Source organism: Microcebus murinus, chromosome 17 (assembly GCF_040939455.1).
Source record: "Microcebus murinus isolate Inina chromosome 17, M.murinus_Inina_mat1.0, whole genome shotgun sequence".
NCBI classification, from domain to species: Eukaryota; Metazoa; Chordata; class Mammalia; order Primates; family Cheirogaleidae; genus Microcebus; species Microcebus murinus.
The window spans coordinates 19821971-19845368 of record NC_134120.1 but is presented as its reverse complement, the minus strand read 5'-3'; the positions used below and the strand labels follow the sequence as shown (position 1 = coordinate 19845368).

Below are 23398 nucleotides of genomic sequence, written 5' to 3'. Positions count from 1 at the left end.
ATTACACTTCAAAGGAAGTTACCTGGATAGGTTATCAGCAATATTGTCTGAACACATTCAATTTATATATGTAAATAAATTGCAGAGTTCACTTGACAGAATTGCTTGCTGGTCAGCTGAGCCTTCTGTGTGATTTAACATTTGCACAGCAAGTTTTAAAGATTAGTGCACATTCAAATCTTGACAAAGAATAATTATTTTCAGTACTGAGGATCAAATGTTTAAGCTCTTCAATGAAATCTACTGTATTTTAAGCTACCATAGGTCACTTTCACTGATTGTCAACTTTCTAACATTTTAATTGTTTTTCAGTATTTAGCTCATAGGGATTTTAACTGGCAATTACTTCAATATACTTTAATTCCAGTTCGTAAAATACAGATATATTTCAGCATCTAGAATTTGTCCTGGATACAAGTTTTTTGTTTGTTTGTTTGTTTGAATAGCAGTTAGTAGAATACAAATAATGAAGATAGACAATAAAAAGGCTTGAAACCTTGGGGAACTATTTGGTCAGAGAAAGAGGGGAAATATTTATACTTCCCGATATAACTTCTCCTAGTTAACTTGTAATCAATTCTTCACACTCACTTCAGGCTTCCTTACTTCCTAAAGCCTTTCCTAAACCCCTCGTGGGGCAGAATGTTTCTGCCTCCATCTCCATTAGATCTTGGGCATGTCTTTTAGCCACTGGAATTAGTACAAGCTGTCTATTTGTTTGCCTCCTATGATTGACTTTAGAAGAGGATACCTAAGCACATAGTGGGAACTAATTTATTACAATGTGGCAAAAGAATCTGTAAGATGATAGCAGTGTTTTAGAGCTTTAATGTAAGTTGCATAAAATGGACACTCGACCAAGGTTGGTTTTTACCCATTCCCATCTCCAACATACTGATTAAAAGTGGAAAAGAAAGAAACTCCCCTTAAAGTAATGGGTTATGTATAAAATAAGAAACAGGTGGACCAATAAAGAACCAGAGAAGAAGCTTTCAAAAAAATACTTTCATGTCAATAGTGGAAAATTCTTATTATTCAATTCAAATGATCATCACGTGCTCAGTATGTGATCTGCATCATAAAAAGGAACAAATCTGATTAATATTAACTCATGAGCTAAAAATCTTTCTGCAATGCCCCACTGACTTCTTGATATTATTAAAAGTGCTTCTGTTGGAGATAAAGCCTCCTATGATTTGGTCTCTTCTACTTTTTCAGCCTTACACCTGCCATGCTCCCATGCATGCTCCTTACTCCAGCGATGCAGAAACTCCCAAGAGCAACAACATTTTTATTCATTGACTAAGCTCCCAATGCCTTACTCATCTTTGTTTTGTAGTACTTAGCACATTTCTTGACACATAGTCAATGTGTCATAAATATTGACTGGATAAATAAATGACTGAATGCTGCAAAACAATGGATGATGTTAGAGAAGTGAAGGAAACAGAGTTTGCTGCAGTATCACTGGAGGAATTGCATTGTCACAGAGGGAGAAACTGGACAGCTCAGTAAGAGGGCAATTATTGCCAGGGTGTGTGGTATAGAGAGAGATGAAGGAAACAATTCAGATATGCTAAGATTGCGTTGACTTAAAATGGTCAGGAAGGATCGTTGAAGGAGAGGGAGAACCTTAAAGAATAAGTAGTTTGTAAGTAAATAGGATTGTGAAGCCATTCTGGGAAGAAGCTAAATAAATAAACAAACAAAACAAAAAATAGAACACTAGTACTTGATTATAATAGGAAAGCTGTGCCATGGTATGAGGAGAGAGCAGAGAGCCTTGAAGGATTCTTTGCTATGCCTTTATTCAAGAATACATGGGATAGGAAGACACTTTCCTGCTCTAAAGCTATTTCGGAAGCAGAAGGATTATTAGTAGCTGTGGGAAAAGATGTACTGAGTATTTGGAGAGGAGATAAACATGTGAAATATTCTATATCTAATAGAAAAACTAGCTTTAAAATAAAACAAATAATTCACTAAGTGCTTCTCAAACTTTAGGTGTATCAGAGTCACCCGGGGAGCTGTTAAAACACAGATCGCTCCCCACTTTCCCAGGTTTCTGATTCAGTAGCGCTGAGGGGGCCTGAAAATGGGCATTTCTAACCAGTTCCCAGGTGCTCCTGATGCCTCCGGTCCACAGACCACACTTTTGGAACCATTGCGCTGAGCGTCTACATCCAAATTGTGGAGACTCCAATGGTGAAACAGAGGAACTGTGAGCTACAATGAGCAGTAGTCATGTCAGCAACCAACAGATGGGCAGAAGGTCAGGGCGACAGCTGTTCCTGTAGGTTTTAAGACAAATTTCAGACAATTTAGTTAGGAGCATATGCCAGTTTTATTACAAACCTGCTGTGGTAGAGGTGAGGGTATTGGGATTGGCCTCTCCAAAGCCAAAGATTTCTCTCTTGATAAGAGACATTACAGGACACAAAAGTAGTTAGAAATTCATTAATCAAATATATACAAAAAGAAAATAAAATCTGTTTAGAGATCTTTAGATTCTTAAATGACAGTCAGCTAGGTGGGTGAGTAGCTTCTAGGAAGTGGTCTCAACATATTGAAACCCATCAGAAAAATATCCATGCATTTTATCAGGAATGATGATTTCTTCCCAGATGGAGGTTTTGAATCACAACACATAAAAAGTTCTGCCTTAGCCCAAGTTTGAAACTATTTTTAAAAGAGAAGACAGCTGGGAATGCATGGTACAGGAGTCATAGGGATTGGCAGATGAATGAATGAATAAAAAGGAATGGATATAATCAAGGGGAAACCAGAATTCATGATTTATTGCTGGTTTCAAAAATTGCTTGGCTAATACACAGACTATTTACATATTGAGTTATCATGAGGCATCTGACTATGCTGTCCTGGATTTGGGAATTGGTGGTGTGGGAAGTCACATAGATGCTGGGGTTAAGTTATTTAGCATTTTGAACTGGTAGAGAGAAGGGAGTAATATGGTGAAGCCCCCCAGTTTGAGAATGACATTATGTTCTTCTATGAAGTTACCAAGGATAGATAATATAAAAAGCAATGTGTGAGTTGCAGATGCGTTTCCTGTGGGCACGTGAAGTGTACAGAAAAGAACTCAAGGAATGGATGGTTAGCACTGAGTTGTTTTAGACACAGGAAAGAGATCTAGGAGTTATGTAGACCATTGTCTAGAAATGCTCCACAGCAGTGTGGAGCTGCAGGTAGTTATATTTTTTCTCTATAAAGCTACAAAATAGATTAAGTCTGTGGTTCTTTGTCTCCTGTCCTCATCAGCATGCTTCAGGAAAGTCAAAAAAGAAATATTATAGAAAATTCAACAAATCACACCACCAAACATTTATTAATTACCTAATATTTACAAAGCTGCTTATTCAGCAATTGGGAAATCAAAGCCACTCCCAATGGCTTTGCATAGGTTACAAAGTATTTTCACTGAGAGCAGCTTGTTTGAACTATTTAGCAACCATGGAATGCAGCTATCATAATAAAGTGTTCATTGCAAATTAGGGAAGTGGGAAGGAAGTGCTTCTCTGGACTTCCATCAAAGCTAGATTTTGACTATTTGCATTCTGTCTTACAGGAGATATTATTTTTAAAGAAATGGAAGTTACAATTAGAGATTTTTAAACATTATAAAAGCTGTGGAATAGGGGTCAAAAATAATTTCTGAAAAGGGCCAAATAATAAATACATTGTTTAGGATTTTCAAGCCATATGTTCTCTGTCATAACTATTCATTTCTGCCATTGCAATGCAAAAATGAATGAGTTTTAATAAAACTTTATTTACAAAACCAGGCTATGGGCAGATTTGGCTGGCTTGCAAGCCATAGTTTACTCACCCCCTGTTGTAGAGAATGGCTAGCATGAAGTATCATGCTACTTTACTTAGCATGCATGCAGGGAGCCTTTGAATCTCACTAGCCCCAAGAAGAGATTATCACCAACCCCCTCCCCCCAAAAAAAGACAAAAAAACCCAAAAAAATAAATCTATGGTTGCTTAATCCTTATTGAGGCAAACAAAAGACATATGCTTCACATTTTCAAACTGTGTTCTTCTCTTTTCCAAGGATGGGTCTCACTGTGTTTGAATCTAGATACTTAGTGACTCCAAGGCAAAAGTGTTTTATTCTCCGAAGAATGCCCTTTAGCGGCCTTTTGTTTTTGAATAGCAAGCTTCCCAATTGCACATTAAATTATACAGCTGAGGTATAGACTTTCTTTTAAGCCCCGATCTTAGCTGTTGGCACAAATTCTGCCCTTTTTATTTCCATTTGACCTTTTGACGCAACTCCTTCATTTATCTCCTAAACAGATGTTGCAGTCAGGTACCTTATGCCTAGCTCCAAAGATTGGCATATGGCTCCATCCAACCCATTGTCACCTTGCACATGAATCTGCAGCCAGTGAAGCTGGAGTGAGGAGCTCTCTGGCAGGCAGCCGAGGCCCTCGGGATTCAGCACCACATCTCCTATCATGCAGTGAAGCTCCAGGGGAGAAGAGGAAAGGCAGCCAAGAAGAGTCTGCCAATTCCTGGGTTTCACAGGGCTCCTCCTGGGAGTCCTTTTGTTTCCTCCCATGCTTCTAACTTGAATTGACTGAGGAAAGAGAAGGAAGTGCTGCTGAATAGAGGCTCTCACTTTTGCCTTCTAACTTTGTTCCATAGGAAACGGGCCACCCACAGCATTGGCAAAAGGAAAGGCAGCCAGAAGGACCTCCGACCCCCTGACCTTTGGATCCATCATGAAGAAATGGAGATGAAAAATATTGAGAAGCCATCGGGCACTGACCCCACAGGAAGGGACTCTCCCATTCAAAGTTGCCAAGATCTCACACCAGTCAGCCACAGCCAGTCAGAAACCCAACTGGGGAGCAAAAGCACCTCTCATTCAGGTAATTATCTGCACCCTGGCATCCTGGAACACGCCATTCTGAGCCCCACAGGAGAGTTTTCAACTCCTTCTTCTGCGGTGGTATCTTTTTCATCAGCTTGAATGTTGATATGGGTCATTATCAATAATTAAAATAATCCAATATAAAGGTAATTGATTAACCAGTTAAATGTCCTTCTTCTCCATTATCCTGACACTTGCGTTTCATAATTTTATTTGTTCTTGAAACTTCTGAGGGTTCAAAAGTAATACAGTTGGGAAATATTGAAATGTGGAGCCTAAATGAATTGAATGCGTTTTTGTTAAATCTTAGGCAAAAATATTTTTCAAGGCAATACAATTTGAAGCCAATATATTTTTAGTTCCCTATTTCTATAGATAATCAAAAGATGATTCCAAATCTGCTATCAGTTATTTATGTTAAAAAATCAGATAAGGAACACTTGAAGTATAAAAAAATCCAATATTCTGTTACTTTGAGTACCATCAAAATTAACTGTTGTCCCCATACAATTACATTATATGATCACCAGCCTGTCTTGATGGAATCTGTTTGAAAGCTATGTTGTTATGCAAAGGGATCTGAAGAGAAAAGCCCACTGTTCAATGAATTGGTTCAGAAAAATCACTGGTATCCAGAAATAACTAAGAACATTAGAAAGTGGTTATAAGATAGTTCACTTTTTGTGGGTCCTCATATTATCTAAGTGCTTATAGGAAATAGGATAATCAACCAAATACTCTGAAAAAATATCTTTGGTCTATTCATGATGTGATTATAGAAGGAGTAGCTGCTGTTTTTAAACTGAATTAAAATATTTTAGTTAGTTGAATGTGTGACTGGTTTGCTGTATTCTATCAGCTCAGAATTGCATAAATAAGGAATTCGGTTTCTTATTTTCAACCATGGATTGTTGAATTTGTCTTTTCTAGCCTTTAAATGATATCTTAGGTAGATTCCCTAACTTCTCTGTCACTTTCAGTTATTTCTTTTTTCTTTCTTTCTTTTTAATCTATGGAAGCATATTGAAGAACTTTCAGTTATTAAAGGGCAGTCTAGTCCTGTTAAAATCTGTAATCTGAAATTTAATTAAAGAGTCTCCTTCCTTCTGTCCAGCTAGACTTCTGGCTCTGAGGTCTGGAGGGGTGTCACAATTTATTCTTTTTTTAAAAAAATTTTCCAGCACCTCAGAGTGGTGAGGTTGGGCAGAAGGATGGGGGGCACAGTCTTTTCCAGAAGCACCCTTGCATCTGTCCCTAGCTCTCCACTCTTCCTGGGTCTGTGGGGGAAGGGGGATGGGATGAAGAGGGGAGGGAGGAGGGAGGGAAGAAAGGACTGTTTCAAGTTCTTCACTGGTTTTCAGGACACGTGGTCTGGCCTCTGTGTTGTATCTGCATTCTGGGTCTCTTATGAAACACAAGTATGATTCTTTATGGGACCTTGTGGGATTCCTCCATTGCCCAGTTCCATGATGTGAGAAACCAAGTCAGGGCTTAACATCACCCCACCAGACATAGCTCACCCTGTTACCTCATGGGGTTTCTGGTGGGCCACAACATTTGGGAAAATTCCAGCAAGAGGACTCAAACATGACCAACTTTCCACATGTCCACTTGGCCTTAAGGAATCCCCTACATCCTTACCAGGCACAGTGGTGAGAGAACATGGGCTCCACCACCAGCCCTCCCTCAGGCCTGCTTTCTTCGACTACCTTTTCCTCTGCTTGGATGGACACAGGGTAGACCAGCAAGCCTGCTGCCTGAACAGGCTTCCACCTGGGGAAAGAATGAAAAACAGACCTCCTTTGCAGGAACCTCTACATTTCACAGGTGATTCCTCTTGCAACTTTGTTCTTGACTCAGGAAGAGGAGAACAGCTGGAGGGAATAAAATTGCCTCTCTGCCCTCGAAAGGTTTTGCCAAATGACTTCTAGCACACCTCCTTCTTGCCTTTCCCTTCATATTTTACATAATGAGATGACATTTGGGGGCAGCCATACTAGTTTTGATGTCTCTTAACAAGTCCTGAGGGAAGGTTTAATCCCAAATGATGGTTGTTTTCTTTAGAATGAAAGAGTTTTTGTGGCAATTTGTCCTGAATTTGAGGATCTAGCTGCCAATTTTGTAATAACAGAGAACATAGCCCTCAAAATCCCACAAGTTATACTTTATATTACATTGTGTTCATTGTGTTCTCCTGATTAAAAGAACAAAACTCAACATTAGTGAATAGCATTACCAAGAAGCATTATATTTAACAATGGAGTTTCTGAGTAGGCAATAACTTTGTAAGGAGAGATTACTCTATGTTAAATTCTGTGATTGGCACTTGTATACATTATCTTAATCCTCACAAAATACTTTGAGCTAGGTGCTGTCATTGTCTTCACATAATAAATGAAGCAACTAAAGTTAGGAAAGGTTAAGTAACATGCCTAGAGTTCAGAGCTAGTATCAGCCAGCCAGGACCAAAAGTCCATCTGACTCCAAAATTCATGTTTTGTTAATCCAATTTCAATTATTTTTTGTAGTACTTTTATATAAGTGCTTATCCCATTTTCTGCCCATGAAATTAGCTCTTTGGATAAAACTAGAAATTAATATGCAATATTTATACTTTAGCTATGGAAAAAAATTAAATTGAGCAATAGCTGAGTTAACAACAATAAAAATTTCATCAAGTGAAATTTACTTATTGCTTTTACCCATTCTTTCCTACTTCTAGTATTGAAGCTGCTTAGACAAAACTTACTTTATTCCCTAACCATCCAAATAGAATATCCTACTAAGATATCTAGGAATTAAGATGATAAAAGTCATTTCCTCTGTTACTTTGACACATCTTTTCTGTGTTTATTGCATTTCAAAATTGTCTTCTTTGCTTAACAATTTACAACAGAGAAAGGCAAGTGTTTAGGTCTATTTGATCTCCATGACTTATAAATAGAATTTGCTTTCTTGAAATGCATTTATCCTGTAGTATAATTCTACTACAACAAGACCATAGGATTGGTTTCTTACTTTCAGAATGAAAAAGTAAATTTCAACATTATGGCAGTTGGTGGTATTCAATTAAAAAAAAAAAAAAAAGATGTTCAATGAAGTGAATAACATTTTGAAATGACTACCTAGCACCTAATGGCCAATTTGACTGAATACTTACTTTTTATTAGCTTTTTTGAATTATTTACATGTTTATTAAATCTTTTATTTCAATTTCCCAACCCTGTTTGGACCAATGGTGAATAATGTCAGGTGGTCTCTGAAAGAGACAAACCACAAAGTGATACTACCAAAAAATTTTATACTCTAAAGGAGTAATAGAAAAACAATTTTGTTCAAAATCAAAACCATATACAGACAGACACCCGGTAATATCAAATGGCTTATTAGAAAACTGTTACCCTAGTTGAATCTAGAATTACTTTTTTTTGAGAATCGCATAAGATAGTGTTCTGATTTTTGCTTTCACTGTCAAACATAATTTTGAAAACTAAAATGGAGAAAGGGCTATTGTATTTAATGGATACTATTACTCTTTCTGTTGTTTATTCTTCCTTTTTAATTATGCAAGATTTATTTTTATTATTTTCTGTTTATAGAGAAATTCCTTTGGCTATTTTTTGAGGGTTAATCTGCTAGAGACAAATTCTCTTTGTTTACCTTCACTGGGGAGTGACTTAATTTCACCTTCATTCTTGAAGTATATCTTGGCTAGATATTGTTAATCCAACTCTGGGTTGAAAGTTCGTCTTCAGTACTTAAAGAATGTGTCACTTCTGGCCTCTTTGTTTTCTGATGAGAAATACGTTGTCATTCTAATTGTTTTACCCCTATAAAAAGGTTGTTTTCTTCTCACTACTTTTAAGATTTTGTTGTGGATGTTGTCTTTAATTTTCAGAAGTTGAACTATCATGTGTCTGGCATGAATTTCTTGAGTTTTATCCTGTTTGGGGTTTACTAAATTTCTTGAATCTATAGATTCATGTCTTTTGCCAAATTTGGGAAATTTTCAATATTGAAATATTGAAATATATTGAATCTTTTCAATATTTTCAATCTTTTCAATATTTTTCAGCCCTACACCCTTTTTTCTCTTTTATTGTCATTTTAGACACTAAATTTTTTACAGAAAAGAATCTCTTTCTTTTTGTTTTGCTCCAAAAATGATGCTTTTCTGATGTTACCACTTTAAAACCCACATACTTTTAAATGTTCTGGTCTCCTAAAAAACGTCTTCAATATTTTTACAATTGGGCTGTACTTTCTATTTTGTGGATGATTTTTAATCAGTCTTGGGATCTTTATTCCTTTCTTCTCTCTTCTTTACAGTTTTCTCAGACATTCTGCTTTCCAGAAACATTTTGTTGCTGTTGCTTTAGCAATAGCTTTGCTAGAAAGTATTATTTATTTTTGTACTTACAGGAAATTTGAATTTGTCCTGTTTTCTGGTTTTTGGTCATGCTGGATCCAAAAGGATTTGCATAGTTGTATTTTGTATTTGTTTTATATGGTCCTGTACTTTCTCAGGATGTGTGGACAGAGTGAGATTTAGGCAGCTACCATTATCTTGCCCATGTGGAAGCTTCTCCCCGCATTATTTTTAATTTTAAACTTTATTAACTATGATGTTAATTTTAAAAAAGAGTGAATGCATGTGATAAAAAACAAGAAAAAAGTACAAAAAATGATGAAAATAGGACTCCAAATAGTAAAAAGTGTGTTTGCCTCTTCTCCATCCCAAATTCCTAATCCCTTTCACAAAAGAAAAGCAATGTTAAAAATTGCACATCTAATCTTCTTACACAGATATAATATAAATTACATATACATATACATATATACATGCATATATATTTACAATGTACCTGTGCACAGTATGCTTTTATATGTATATTACACAAATGGACACATATGATCCACACTATTCAGAACTTTTATTTTTTTCTTAACATGTATTGTTACCATTTAAATATGCATGTCATTTTTATTCTTATTTTTAATAACTTTTTAGTATGATATTTAATGGAATCATAAACTTATATAAATGTGCCCATTGTTATTTTTGAAGAATATAATTTATTTCCTACCATTTTTGTAATAAGATTTAATGTCTTTGGGCCTAATGTATTAGTTTTATAAATTGTAGTAAATCAATAGAATGGAAGATTACGTAGCTGTTAAAAATTATATTACTGACATTAATTGACAGAGAAAAGAACTTTGTGTTATTTTTTAAGCCTGTTACAAATTAGTGTATATGGCATAATGCCATTTTTGAAAGATAAATATATTAGTATATACCCTCCACTTTCACGCATTCATACACATGCAAAAATTATAAGCATCAAAATTTAAATAGCAGTTTACTCTGGGTAATGAGGTTACACCTAATTTTATTAATATTTGTACAAAGAAGTTGTCTAATTTGGATAATAAGAAATAAATATTATCATTTAAAATATTTGTGAGACTAAAAAGGCATTTGAATGCCTGGCTGGAAATTACATAACATGCAGCATCATTGAAGAAGGGGTGTTGCTCAGGAGTATGTTTTCTTTTTTAGGTCAGGACACTGAGGAAGCAGGGAGCTCCATGTCCACCCTGGAGAGGTCACTGGCTGCACGCAGAGCCACCCGGGCCAAGCTCATGATCCCCATGGACGCACAGTCCAACAATCCTGGTGAGTCAAGTTTGGGACCACAGTTTCATTCTTTCAATGAAGGAATGAAATGCTTTCTGTTTGCATCTTTTCTATAAAATATCACATTATCAAAAATAATTAGAGTTTTCCTTGAACTTTCTGGGCAAATGGAAATAACAAAGAATAACTAAAACCGTATCATTTGTAATTAGAAGTCAGAGTGCTCCCTCTGTTGTCCAATTTTTTTTTTTTTTTTGCATACAATCTAATGGTCTGTCTGTTGGCAAACAGATGGCTATGTATTTAAGAAATTGTAAAAAATATGAATTTATATAAAAAGCTGAAATTTCTGTTAGTCTTATTAATCTTATTCTAACAATCATCTTATAGTTTTTGTTTGTTTGTTTGTTTTTTATTTTTTGATAGGTCCACTTTTCACTTTTAAATAACCTAGCTCCCTTGAAAGCAGGTGTTGTCAGATACCCACTTAACTAGCCCCTCCTGTTGAAGTTTTCTGTCATCCTCCCACATTCACTGAAGATATTAGTGTCTGGGGATCACTTCCTTTCCAATTATCTCTATGATCAATCTTAGTAATTACAGTATTCATGAAGATAATCCATCTGATACCCTGGACTGTTAGTTCCTTTATGTTACCTGCAATGATATTGGTTCTTTCCCACCCCATTTCATAATTCCGTGTCATATCAAACCAATGCAAAATGTCACTTTCTATCATGCCTCTTTCTATCACCTTATTAGTTTCCTGCTCACTTATTTTATTTCCCCCTTGCCAACAATTCTTCAATACCACGAGGACCTCCAAAGCATTAACTCTGCTGCCTTCCTGCCATCCCTCATCCCCCTCATGTCCTCATTTCCCTCCAAACTCAACTTAGGATCCATAGTCATTTGTTATCTTTAGTCTCATCTCCCTTTTCTTCCCCATCTTACTCACCTAAAAAAAATCTCAACCCTGCTAAAATCAGCAGCTCCACCAATTCCTAACCGCTCAGTGCATCTGGAGACAAACTTATAACCTACTTACTAAGTATTTAGGACAATATATCCAAGGTGTGTTCTCATCTATTTGGAAATGCCACTACATTTCTCTAGTGCTTCATTGTTTCACTTTATAAAATGAATGTCTTATATTTATTCTTACTTTTCAAACTTCAATGCCTCTCTTCTTTCCCTACTCTTAGCTCATAATCTTTCTTCTTATATCACCAAGAAACGAGAAGCATTCAGGAAATAGGATCCTATTCTTCCATTAAATCTAGTTGATCTGTGTGTGCTCCTGAGGATCTTGTTGCCATCCCTTCTCACCCACTTAGGGGCTCCTCTTCTGTAATTACCTCTTTGCTTTCCTGCACCAGCAGTATGGAAGTAACTTCCATACTGATCACTGCAACAAGCATACGAACAATTAGCATTCCATCATAACTCCTGTTTTAAAAGATACTTGACACCACTGCCCTACCCAACTAAAGCCCCATTTCTCCTTTTCACTGGAACATATAAAAAGCTGTCTATACTTACCTTCTCCTATTTCTGATCTTTCTTATTGTTCGTAAAAAGATATTTACAGTCCCTCTCCACTGAAACCATGGTTGTCAAGGTTATCAATAGTCTCCACATTATCACATCAAATGGTTAAATCTCAGACTCTCAGCAAGATTTGGCATAGACTCTTACCTTTTTCCTGAAACACTTCCTTCTCTTGGCTTGTAGTATCCTAAATGCCTGGTTTTCTTCCTACCTCACTGGCTGCTCCTCCTCATTATCCATCACTTATTTCTCTTCTTCTTTGTGATCTCTAACAGTTAGAGAATGCCCCAGAGCTCAGTCTTCAGACTTCCTCTCTTTTCTGTCTACACTAGCATCTTATCTTTCATCATCCAGTACCGAAGGCCTTAGTGCTGTCTCATGCTGATGACTCTCAGCTGATTCTCCAGCCTGATTCTCTTCCCAGAATCCACACCCATGTCTATACTGTCAATCCAGCTTCTCCAAATGGCTAACAGCCACGTCAGCTACATTCAAACCAGAAACCTTGCCTTTCCATAATTTCCTTCCACTACCTGTAAACTTGATCATTTTGCTATTTTTCTTATTCAATAATTCCTGCTTTCAAAACATGCCCCAAATTTGACCACTGTCTTCCATCTTCACTGTTTTGCTCTTATCCAAGCCACCACCATCTCTTGCCAATGACTAGACTACAGCTATGAGATTGTAACTAGTCTATTTTCTTTAGCCCTTGCCCCTACACAGCAGTCTTTTAATATGAATTAGATCATGTTACTCCTCTGTGATTTTCCACCACATGTGGAACAAAATCCAATAAATGTACCATGTGCTACAAGGACCCATGTCATCCTGCCTCTGAGCTGAACCCTCACTTCTCCTTCTACTCCTTTCTATAATCCATTACAGCCATGTAGCCCTCTTCTCTGTTCCTTGGATAATAGGCACATCTCAATTCAGGGACTCTGCACTTGCTGTTTTCTTTGACTGAAATCTTTTTGTAGATATTTACATGGCTTATCCCTCATTTCAATCAGGTCTTCATTCAACTGCTATCTTCATAAACAGCCTACCCTGACCATTGCCCAACATAACATCTCTGGTTGCTCTCTACCTCTTTATTCTTTGTTGTTTTATCTTTGTTACTGCATATCACTATCTCACCTGTTTATTTTCGCATTTATTTATTATTATTTGCTTCCTATATTTTAATATCATCTCTACAAGAGCACGGATTTTGCCTATTTTTATTATTTGCATGCCCCAATAACCAGAACAGTGCCTGGCATGTAGTATGCATTCAATCAAAGCAATTTAGTCAAATAAATGAATTTTTATTTAATTTTTTTATTTTAGCATATTATGGGGGTACAAGTGTTAAGGTTACATATATTGCCCATGCCCCCCTCCCCCCTTGAGTAAGAGCTTCAAGCATGTCCGTCCCCCGAACGTTGCACATCGTGCTCATTGTGGTTGTATATACCCATCCCTTCCTCCCCCATCCCACCCTCCTGACACCCGATAAATGTTACTCCTATATGTCCACTTAGGTGTTGCTCTATTAATACCAATTTGCTGGTGAGTATATGTGGTGCTTGTTTTTCCATTCTTGAGATACTTCACTGTATCAAGCTGGAACTTGATACAGGGTTCCAGCTGTATCCAGGAATATACAAGAGGTGCTATATCACCATTGTTTCTTAAAGCTGAGTAGTACTCCATGGTATACATATACCACATTTTATTAATCCACTCATGAATTGATGGGCACTTGGGTTGTTTCCACAGCTTTGCTGAATTGTGCTGCTATAAACATTTGAGTGCAGGTATCTTTTTCATAAAATGACTTTTGATCTTTTGGGTAGATGCCCAGTAGTGGGATTGCTGGATCAAATGGTAGATCTACTTGTATTGCTTTGAGGTATCTCCATATTGCTTTCCACAGAAGTTGAATTAGTTTGCAGTCCCACCAGCAGTATAGGAGTGTTCCTCTCTCTCTGCATCCATGCCAGCATTTGTTGTTTGGGGACTTTTTGATAAAGGCCATTCTCACTGGAGTTAAGTGATATCTCATTGTGGTTTTGATTTGCATTTCCCTGATGATTAGAGATGTTGAGCATTTTTTCATATGTTTGTTGGCCATTATTCTATCTTCTTTTGAGAAGTTTCTGTTCATGTCCTTTGCCCATTTTTTGATAGACTCAATTCCCTTCAAAATAGTAACAAAGAAAATAAAGTACCTTAGAATATATTTAACTAAGGAGGTAAAAGACCTCTACAGGGAGAACTATGAAACACTGAAGAAGGAAATAGTAGAGGACGTAAACATATGGAAGAATATACCATGCTCATGGGTATGCAGAATCAACATTGTTAAAATGTCTATACTACCCAAGGTGACCTACAGAGTCAACGCAATCCCTATCAAAATACCATCATCATTTTTCACAGATATAGAAAAAATAATTTTACGCTTCATATGGAACCAGAGAAGACCCCGTATAGCAAAATCAATCCTAGGCAATAAAAACAAAATAGGAGGTATCAATTTACCAGACTTCAAACTATACTACAAGGCTATAATCATTAAAACAGCTTTTTACTGGCACAAGAACAGGGACATTGACCAGTGGAATAGAACAGAGAACCCAGATATAAAACCATCCTCATATAGCCAACTAATCTTTGACAAAGCAGACAAAAACATACACTTGGGAAAAGAATCCTTATTCAATAAATGGTGCTGGGAAAACTGGATAGCCACATGTAGAAGACTAAACAAGACCCACACCTTTCACCTCTCACAAAAATCAACTCACGCTGGGTAACAGACTTGAACCTTAGGTGTGAAACTATTAGAATTCTAGAGGAAAATGTTGGAAATACTCTTTTAGACATTGGCCTAGGCAAAGAATTTATGAAGAAGACCCCAAAGGCAATCACAACAGCAACAAAAATAAACAAATGGGACCTGATCAAATTAAACAGCTTCTGCACAGCCAAAGAAACTGTCAAGAGAGCAAACAGACAACCCACAGAATGGGAGAAAATTTTCGCAAGCTACACATCTGATAAAGGGCTGATAACTAAAATCTATTTAGAACTCAGGAAAATCAGCATGAATGAATTAATAGTTGTTTCTTTTTACTTATAACATGCCATGGTCTCCCTATGCTCCGGTACATTTTCTCTCAATTTTACTAGAATAAGTATAAAAACTTACACTTTACAATGAATGTCAACTGTTCAAACCATGGAGTAGACACTATTATTATGCCCCTCATTATAATGTTCTCTCATTTACTGCTGAGAGAACTAAGGCTTGGAGAGTTAAAGTAACTAGCTAGCAGCCACACAGCCAGCACATGGTCGACCTAGAATTTGGACTCAGAAGGTCTAATTTCGAAGTTCTGTGCTCTTAATCATTATGCTCCCAGCTATAATACTCTGGGAAGCTATTGTCCTTTTTCTTTTATGTCTTTCACTGCATAGGGAGATACTATGCACTTAGCAGCCTCTTTTTTTCCCCTCTAGCTGCATTCCTCTTATAACTAAGTTCTGTCTGTGCCAATCTTTTATTGCTTTCTTCTCAAAAATCACTGTACTTCAGAATCTGTGGGGCCTTTCTGCCCTATATATATCTTTCCCATCCAGTAAGTTCCCATATCCCATTGATTTTTCTTTCACAGTATCTTTTCAATCCCTGACTCCCTCCCATTTTCAACAGTCATATACTCTTCTTTGCAACCTCACACCTGAACTGTCAAAACAGGTTCATAACAAGTCTTCTTGTCTGTACCATCTTCCAGACTCTTATGTACCCTGCTTGCTAGATTTCTTCCTAAAACAACTTAACCATGTCATTCCACTCCACAAATTTCTCCAATGGCTTCCATTGTCTGCCAAGAAAAAACAAAACAAAACAAACAAAATAACCCTGCAAACTTCTCGGCATATCGTATTGGAATCTAGTTTCTTATTACTATACTCTTAAATGGACCCTAGACTCATACTAAGCAAGACGAATTGCCATGCAACAAATATGCATTGCCCTTCATTTGTTTTTCCCTTTGCACATTTCTTTCCTTTTGGAATGACTCAATGGATAGCTCCACTTAACAAAGTTTTATGTATCTTTCAAAGACCAGAGCATATATTGATGCCTCCATGAATTCCCTTTTGATTACTCTGTCCAGAAATAATGGCTCCCTTTTTTATGTTTGAATAACATTTCTTTATACCACTTTTGTGTCATTTATTACACATAGCACTGCCTTAGGTGCTTAGGCATTCAAGTCCAAATCTTCCCTCCTCTAACAGGTTGTGAATTACTTCACGATAAGGAGGTAATGTATCTAATTCATCTTCATATGCACACATTGTATAGCTTATTACCTAGCACAAAATTGGTGCTTGCTAAATATCTGTCAAATGAATGAATGAGTAAGTAAATGTGTTATAAGAATGTGTTTGCAGCACATCAGTGTTTAAGGACTCTTTATATCAGTTATAAATACAATATCTTCTAACAAAATTGTCTGATGTATAAAGGGCAGTTAAAATTGTTTTCATTAAACAGGAAAGAAAATAATGTGCTTTAGAAAGAAAAAGAAATAGGAAATAGAATCCAACAATAAATTGAGAACTTTTGAATATCATCCACTTGATAAATACCTTAATAATTATTGTTTCATTTTGATCTTCACAATATTATCATGTGGTGAGATTAGCCTGATTTTGTACATAGGAAACAGAGACTCAAAGAGACTCAGACAGCTTAGGCAACTTGCTCCTGGATACACCTGGGCAATCCTCACCACTATGTTATACTGCTTTTCCAAAAATAAGGATGGCTTGCATGCCTTATATTATTCATTTCCTTTTTTAAAAATGTTTTTAAAGGTAACATCTGCAATTTACAAACATGGAAACTGAAGTTCTGAAAGTCTGAACCTAAAACCTATGCTTGCTCTATCCAAAGTACTGGGCTGCCTCATGTTGTCACTGTAACTCTGAGTTTCTCTATGCCTAAAATAACAAACCTGCTCTTACTCCCAGCGTCTTACTCTATATAAATGGAGCCCACAAAATGTCCAGCAACTTATTTTTATTATTTTTTTAAATTATCAAATAATATATGCACATGGGTTTAAACTGTTAAATCTATAAAATTATAAATTTCAAAATTTATAAGGATATTCTGATTCAGAAATTTCATTCTTAGGTATATTCTACTCTTGGAAATGTACTCAACAGAAATACATACTATGGTCACCAAAAGATGCATACAAGAATGTAGGCTATTTGTCATATCATATCTTCATTACCATGGATAAATACATTGTAGTATATTTATATAATGGAATACCATGCAGCAATAAAAGTGAACCAACTAAAACAATACAAAACAATATGGAGAATCTCACAGATACAATGTTGTAATACAGAAGCCTGATACATCTATATGATTGAATTTATGCAAAATTCAAAAACAAGCAAAATGATCCATGATGTCAGAATTCAGAAGGTCAGTTACCCTTGCTAGGAGTTCATTAGTGACAACAAGGGACAATCAGACACCTTCTGATAATGTTCTTTTTCTTGCTCTGGGTGATGGGTAGCAGGCATTTCACTTTGGATAATCAATGAGCACCACAGTCAATAAGAAATGAAGAGACAATAGAATCTTTTTAAATAACTTGGTGACATTGCGTACTTTGTTATCTTCAAGGTCTGTGTTGGTAAAACTGTATCCAACAAAAGGTAATTACTTCAACATATAACCACAGTTTATTTTAAAATAAATTCTTAAACTTTCTGTAAATAAAATAGTCTCTTTGCCACTGATGTGATTGACAAGACCTTAGAGAACTATGCTGACAAAACTGTATATCTGGCCGGGCGCGGTGGCTCACGCCTGTAATCCTAGCACTCTGGGAGGCCGAGGCGGGCGGATTGCTCAAGGTCAGGAGTTCAAAACCAGCCTGAGCGAGACCCCGTCTCTACCATAAAAATAGAAAGAATTTAATTGGCCAACTAATATATATAATATAAAAATCAGCCGGGCATGGTGGCTCGTGCCTGTAGTCCCAGCTACTCGGGAGGCTGAGGCAGTAGGATCGCTGAGCCCAGGAGTCTGAGGTTGCTGTGAGCTAGGCTGACGCCACGGCACTCACTCTAGCCTAGGCAAGAAAGCGAGACTCTGTCTCAAAAAAAAAAAAAAAAAAAAAAAAAAAAAAAAACTGTATATCTGTGTCTTGGCAGAGTTATGATTTCATTCAGAATAAGTAGATATATTTACTGATGGCCCTATTTGCAATTATTTAGATTTACTGTGTTATTGAGTCTTGTATCAAGTCTCATATAAACCAATACCACAGAATTGTTCAGATTTCTAGTCACATGTATAAAGATGTTTGCTGTTCCATTTAGAAATCATTATTTTTACAAGGTTATTATTTTCTTTCCTCCTTGACATTTCTTACTATGCTCTATAAAATGTTAATTAGCAGATAAAATATAGGCTATCTGAAGTTGTTTTTTGATTCTTAAAACCCACAGGGAAAACATATTTCATTTCATGGGAAGGCAAAATCTGCTTATTTGTCTACGATTATACTTCTTGGTTGAAAACATTATGTGGCATATGGTACTTCTTACCCCCAAACATACTTCACAGCTTAATAAGCTGATGCTTATGAGGAACATACCAGCTGACAGCACAGGCAGGAGATGGGCCCAAATATTTGGACTTCCCAGTCTAGTGCTCTTTTCTGTAAATGGTATGAAAGGATGACTATTTTTACAATGGCCAAAAAAAAATTATTTTAAATGCAGTTTCTTACTATAATGAAATTAATTATCCAATATCAGAAGCACCCAATATAATTTCCTAGAATTTTTATACGATATATAAGGGTCCTAGGCTGGCTTTCCCAGGAATCAGACTCTAAGACAGAGATTGGAAGACAAGAGATTTATTGACGAGTGCTTTCTGGAATAACACCTGAAGGGGGAGAGATGCAGGATTTGGGCTAGGGAGAAATTGAATTGGTGATGCAGTTTAATGGAGGCCTCAGCTGAGCTGGGATTGTCCTTCAAAGTTGTCTCAAATGAGAGAAGGGAGAAAGGGGAATGACCTTTTGTAACCTGACTCAAGTACTCTCTGATGCAGCCTATTTCCAGTAAGGCAGGCATAACCTTGGGTGAACAACTTCCTTAGGCTGAAAGCAATTTCTGGAGAGAGATTTATATTTACATTACATTTCTAGAATTATATGACACAATGGAATGTAACTGTTTGTGCAGCCATTTTCAACCTATTTTCTTCTTTTCTAAAATGCTGGAGTAGAGGGTAGAACTAGGATTGAGGATGGATGTAGATTGAAACAGATGACCTGTGAGATCACACCAATATTAAACTCCAGTCGTTTAACATATGAGAAGTTGTTGGGCAGAATCCTTTTGAATTTCATTTTTTCTCTCTCTCTGTAAATATTTGAGAAAAAAATGTAAAATCAACTTTTAAAGGAAAAATAAGTCTCAAAAAGGTAGGCTGAGGAGTCTAATAAAAAAAACTGAGGGAAAGGAAGTCATACAGTCTTGCTTTGTGACAGCTTTGAGGCTATTTATAGTGACTGGTTTGTGGGCTTTCTAGAACATTCACTGTGAGAACTTGGAGTCCTTGTTGGACCCTTGGTCAACCTATGGTATGAGAAACCAGCATCCTTAGCTCAGTAGGCATCAGGGACTGGACATTTATTCCATCAGCCTTCAGCCCTTTTGGATGCCCACAACCAACCAAGAACTTTCTTAGGAGTAGTGAGTGCAAACAACTGCTCTCATGTCATAAATATTAACAGCACACACATTTTCAACTATTCAGAACTGTAGGAGCAGAGAGTACAAAGCTCACTTAAATTTGCATTAAAAATGGTAATACAAGATTTTAAGTACGAATTTGGTCATTTCATTATTAAGGTCAGATTTTATTCTTTGAGTCTTAAGTAGAATGCTTCATTCCTACTCTTAATGTGAATTACTGCAATAAGCAGTATTTTTTATGCAACCTTGCTATTCCCACAATGCTGTGTGTATTATGCAATGCTTTTTGCAATGCTTTTGTATAAAAATGTGCTTAAAAACAGTGATGAGTGAATAAGAGTTGAAAACACGGTGATTGTTTCTTGGTAGTTCTACAAGCAAATGACTTTTTAAACAAAATTAATTTATGGGTAACTCTTTTGGATAATCAAAATCAGCAAGTCAGTAGGATTGGGGAGATATAGTCAAGATAAGTCTGTTAAGCTCAAAACGTGCCTGTAGAGATTACAAGATTGTGTTTTTAGGGAGGATTTTACAAGGCAAGAAATGGTTTGTTTCTCAGAAATATAGGGATAATCAAGAAGGGATCTGGCAAAGTGTTAGTGAAACTAAAGAATTTTAGATGATCAAGTATTAAAAGAATACAAACTTGGCTTTTTGAAGGGGTTTCTAAAGCAATATAAAAATACAGATCTCTCTTTTAAGACTTATATCACCTATTTCTTTCTTAATTTCTTAATGTCTTAGAGATAGCTACAACAAAATACATTATTTTTTATTTCAGAACTTTTCTTGTCTCAATCAAAGTTTTTCAGGGTAACTTATAAATGATTAAAGCAAATGGCCTCACATGTCCTAGGAAGGTCACTCTGGTCTGCTTAGGAAGGAGTACTATGATGCCTTCAGCTCATCACAAAGGAATTCTTTAGACCTAGATCAGAGTCTGTCTTTCCTACAGCCTCATCTTCCATCTGATACTCACGGTGTCAAAATTTACACACGGATGTTCACAACTGTTTCATATATCTGGACTTCATAGACATATCTTGTTTGAGAAGATCTCAGTTAAGAAGGCTCAGATGGGAATGAAGGGTCTAGGAGACTATAGAGGTCTTAGTTACCTGGTCGCAGTATACTCTGTTTGACCTTAATACATTTTCATACCACCCTATGGCAAGCACTGAGCCAATCACTCTACATCATATCTCATCATGCAAAGTATGTGTAAACCACATTTAAAATGAGCCAACTAGACTTCAATAAATAAGGAACTTCCCTTAGCTCATAAATGACAGAACCAGAATTTGAATCCAGACTTTATTTTATGATAGTAATTATGATTCTTTTCCTCCCCTGGGGGAATACCTTTTCTTTCTAATCTCAAAAAATCTTACACAGTCATAATTCCCTCAGGTTCAAATTTGAATTAAAAACTCTTTATTTGCCTGTATCTTAATGTTTTGCTCTTTTTTCCCCCAAGCATAAGATGGGGTGCTTTAAACAATATTTCCAACTAATGGCATTCAATTCAGTCTTAGATGGATCTATTGGAGCCTTGAAAATTAATAACAATAAGTGACATTTATGGGGTGCTGACTCCTGACCCCCAACTCTGTTGTACTTCTGCGTGGATGATCTCTTTAATCCTTACAACTACATCATGAAGCTGCTACTCCAGTAGACAAATGAGGAAACTGAGAAATAGAGAGCTTGTATAGTATGTTCAAGTCAACATACAGTTATCTGTTCTTACATAACAAGTTACCACCAAAATGTAGCAATATATGTTTTATTGTTTATTTTCTCAACGGCTTCCGAGGGTCAGGAATCCAAGAGCAATTTAGCTAGGTGGTTCTGGCTTAGAGTCTCAAGCTGTGTCACGAGGTTCCTCATGGTCTCTTGGATTGGAGACCTCAGTTCCTCACCACATGAGCCTCTCTACAGGTCAGCTGGCATGTCCTCAAGCCATGACATCTGGCTTCCCCTGGAGTGAGTGATCTGCAAGAGAGAGAGAGAGCGAGAGAGCAAGCAATTGTTTTTAGCCAAATCTTGGAAGTAACATATTATTGTTTCTGTCACATTCTACTGGTCACCGGCTCAATGCTGGTACAGTGTGCAAGAGAACCCCACAGGGATGTGAATCCCTCAAGGTGGGATCCCTGGGAGTCATCATAGATACTGGTTATGGCACCTATTCCTTAGTAGGTGGCAGAACTAGGTAATGAACCCAGGCAGTTTGACTTCAGCGTTTGGGCTCTTTGCCACTATTTTAAGAATACTTACAAAACACAATTTTGTGATTATTATTGCTTTTCCAAAAGAAACTTTTGTGAAGTTTGTGGATATTTGAGAATGCCATTCTGCGACACTCACTTGTCAAAGAACACCTGAAAATGTGAAGGAGATATGAATATTTATCAAGGACAATAGACACCAAATTTCCAAATGTTCTAGTTTATATATACAGGTCATGGTGGAAAAGAGCTAGTAAACAGAAGCAGAAGGAGAAGTCATTTCAGTTGAATTCTTTCACTTCAAAATACCATTATCTTTATTCTTGTATTTGTCTCCTTCTTCTCAAGAAATCTCTCAATTCTGTCAAGTACCATGTTGAGAAATACCTAGGGAGAGTTTTATTTCTTAAAATTTGTAGCTTAAAAAAAATTTTTACTTGAGATTTCCTAAAGATAGCATTTAGTGCTAACACTTTAAAGAATGTTGTAAAAGTTTTCAAATACCAAAGTGCCCTGTTCAGGGAGTTGAGTTATTTGGTGAGGGAATTTCTACTTGAAAAATCTTTGTGCATCAGTGTTAGATATAAATTCAATTGTCAGAAAGCTGTGTCAGAACAGATTTCTTGTTATATTTGGCCACAGAGCAGAGATTTATTGAAAATACTTGATAATATTGCTCTCTAAGCTGTTTTACATAAATATAACAGAGCAGTGAGTGCTTTGTGTTGGAGTGTTCGTGTGTGTGTGTGTGTGTGTGTGTATCTCAAAACTGACATCTAGGAGGAAAATACCAAAAGATACTTTAATATATAGTGTTTTATCCTATTTTCTTAGGAGATTATTTTTATTATAAGTAAATGTAGACTTCTGTGCCCTTTCAGAAATGAATCATGGATAAAAATATTTCAAGACCAAAGCTTTGGAATATGAACTATTCTATTTCATGTCAAGAAATAAAATAATGAGCATTTTTGAGATGTGGAAACACATAATAGATTTATTATTTTTTAAACAACTTTTACTATTTGCAAGCCTTTAATAAGCAGGTCAGTAGCCAAAATGCAAAATTATTAGACAGTAAAATTTTTTCTTCCATAATGAAAGACTTGGATCTGGAATATAAATTTAGCATCTTGAATTCTCTCAGTTCTCCATCTTATGGATTCTGTGGATTACCAAATTATTTATATTTACCTATCCACATTTATTTGGCTCTGACCCAAAAAATACATATGAAACTGTTTTTCTAAATGTATTGCAAAACACTG

General features: G+C 36.3%; 1 protein-coding gene across 1 annotated transcript in view; it reads left to right on the top strand.

The window, feature by feature from the left end:
* Window positions 1–23398, top strand: part of DCC (DCC netrin 1 receptor) — a 1043477-nt gene that overhangs the window by 984117 nt on the left and 35962 nt on the right. The window contains exons 24-25 of the mRNA XM_075993861.1: window positions 4673–4899; window positions 10465–10581. Of these exons, the coding sequence (XP_075849976.1) occupies window positions 4673–4899; window positions 10465–10581 (344 nt within the window). The remainder of the gene's footprint in view (window positions 1–4672; window positions 4900–10464; window positions 10582–23398) is intronic.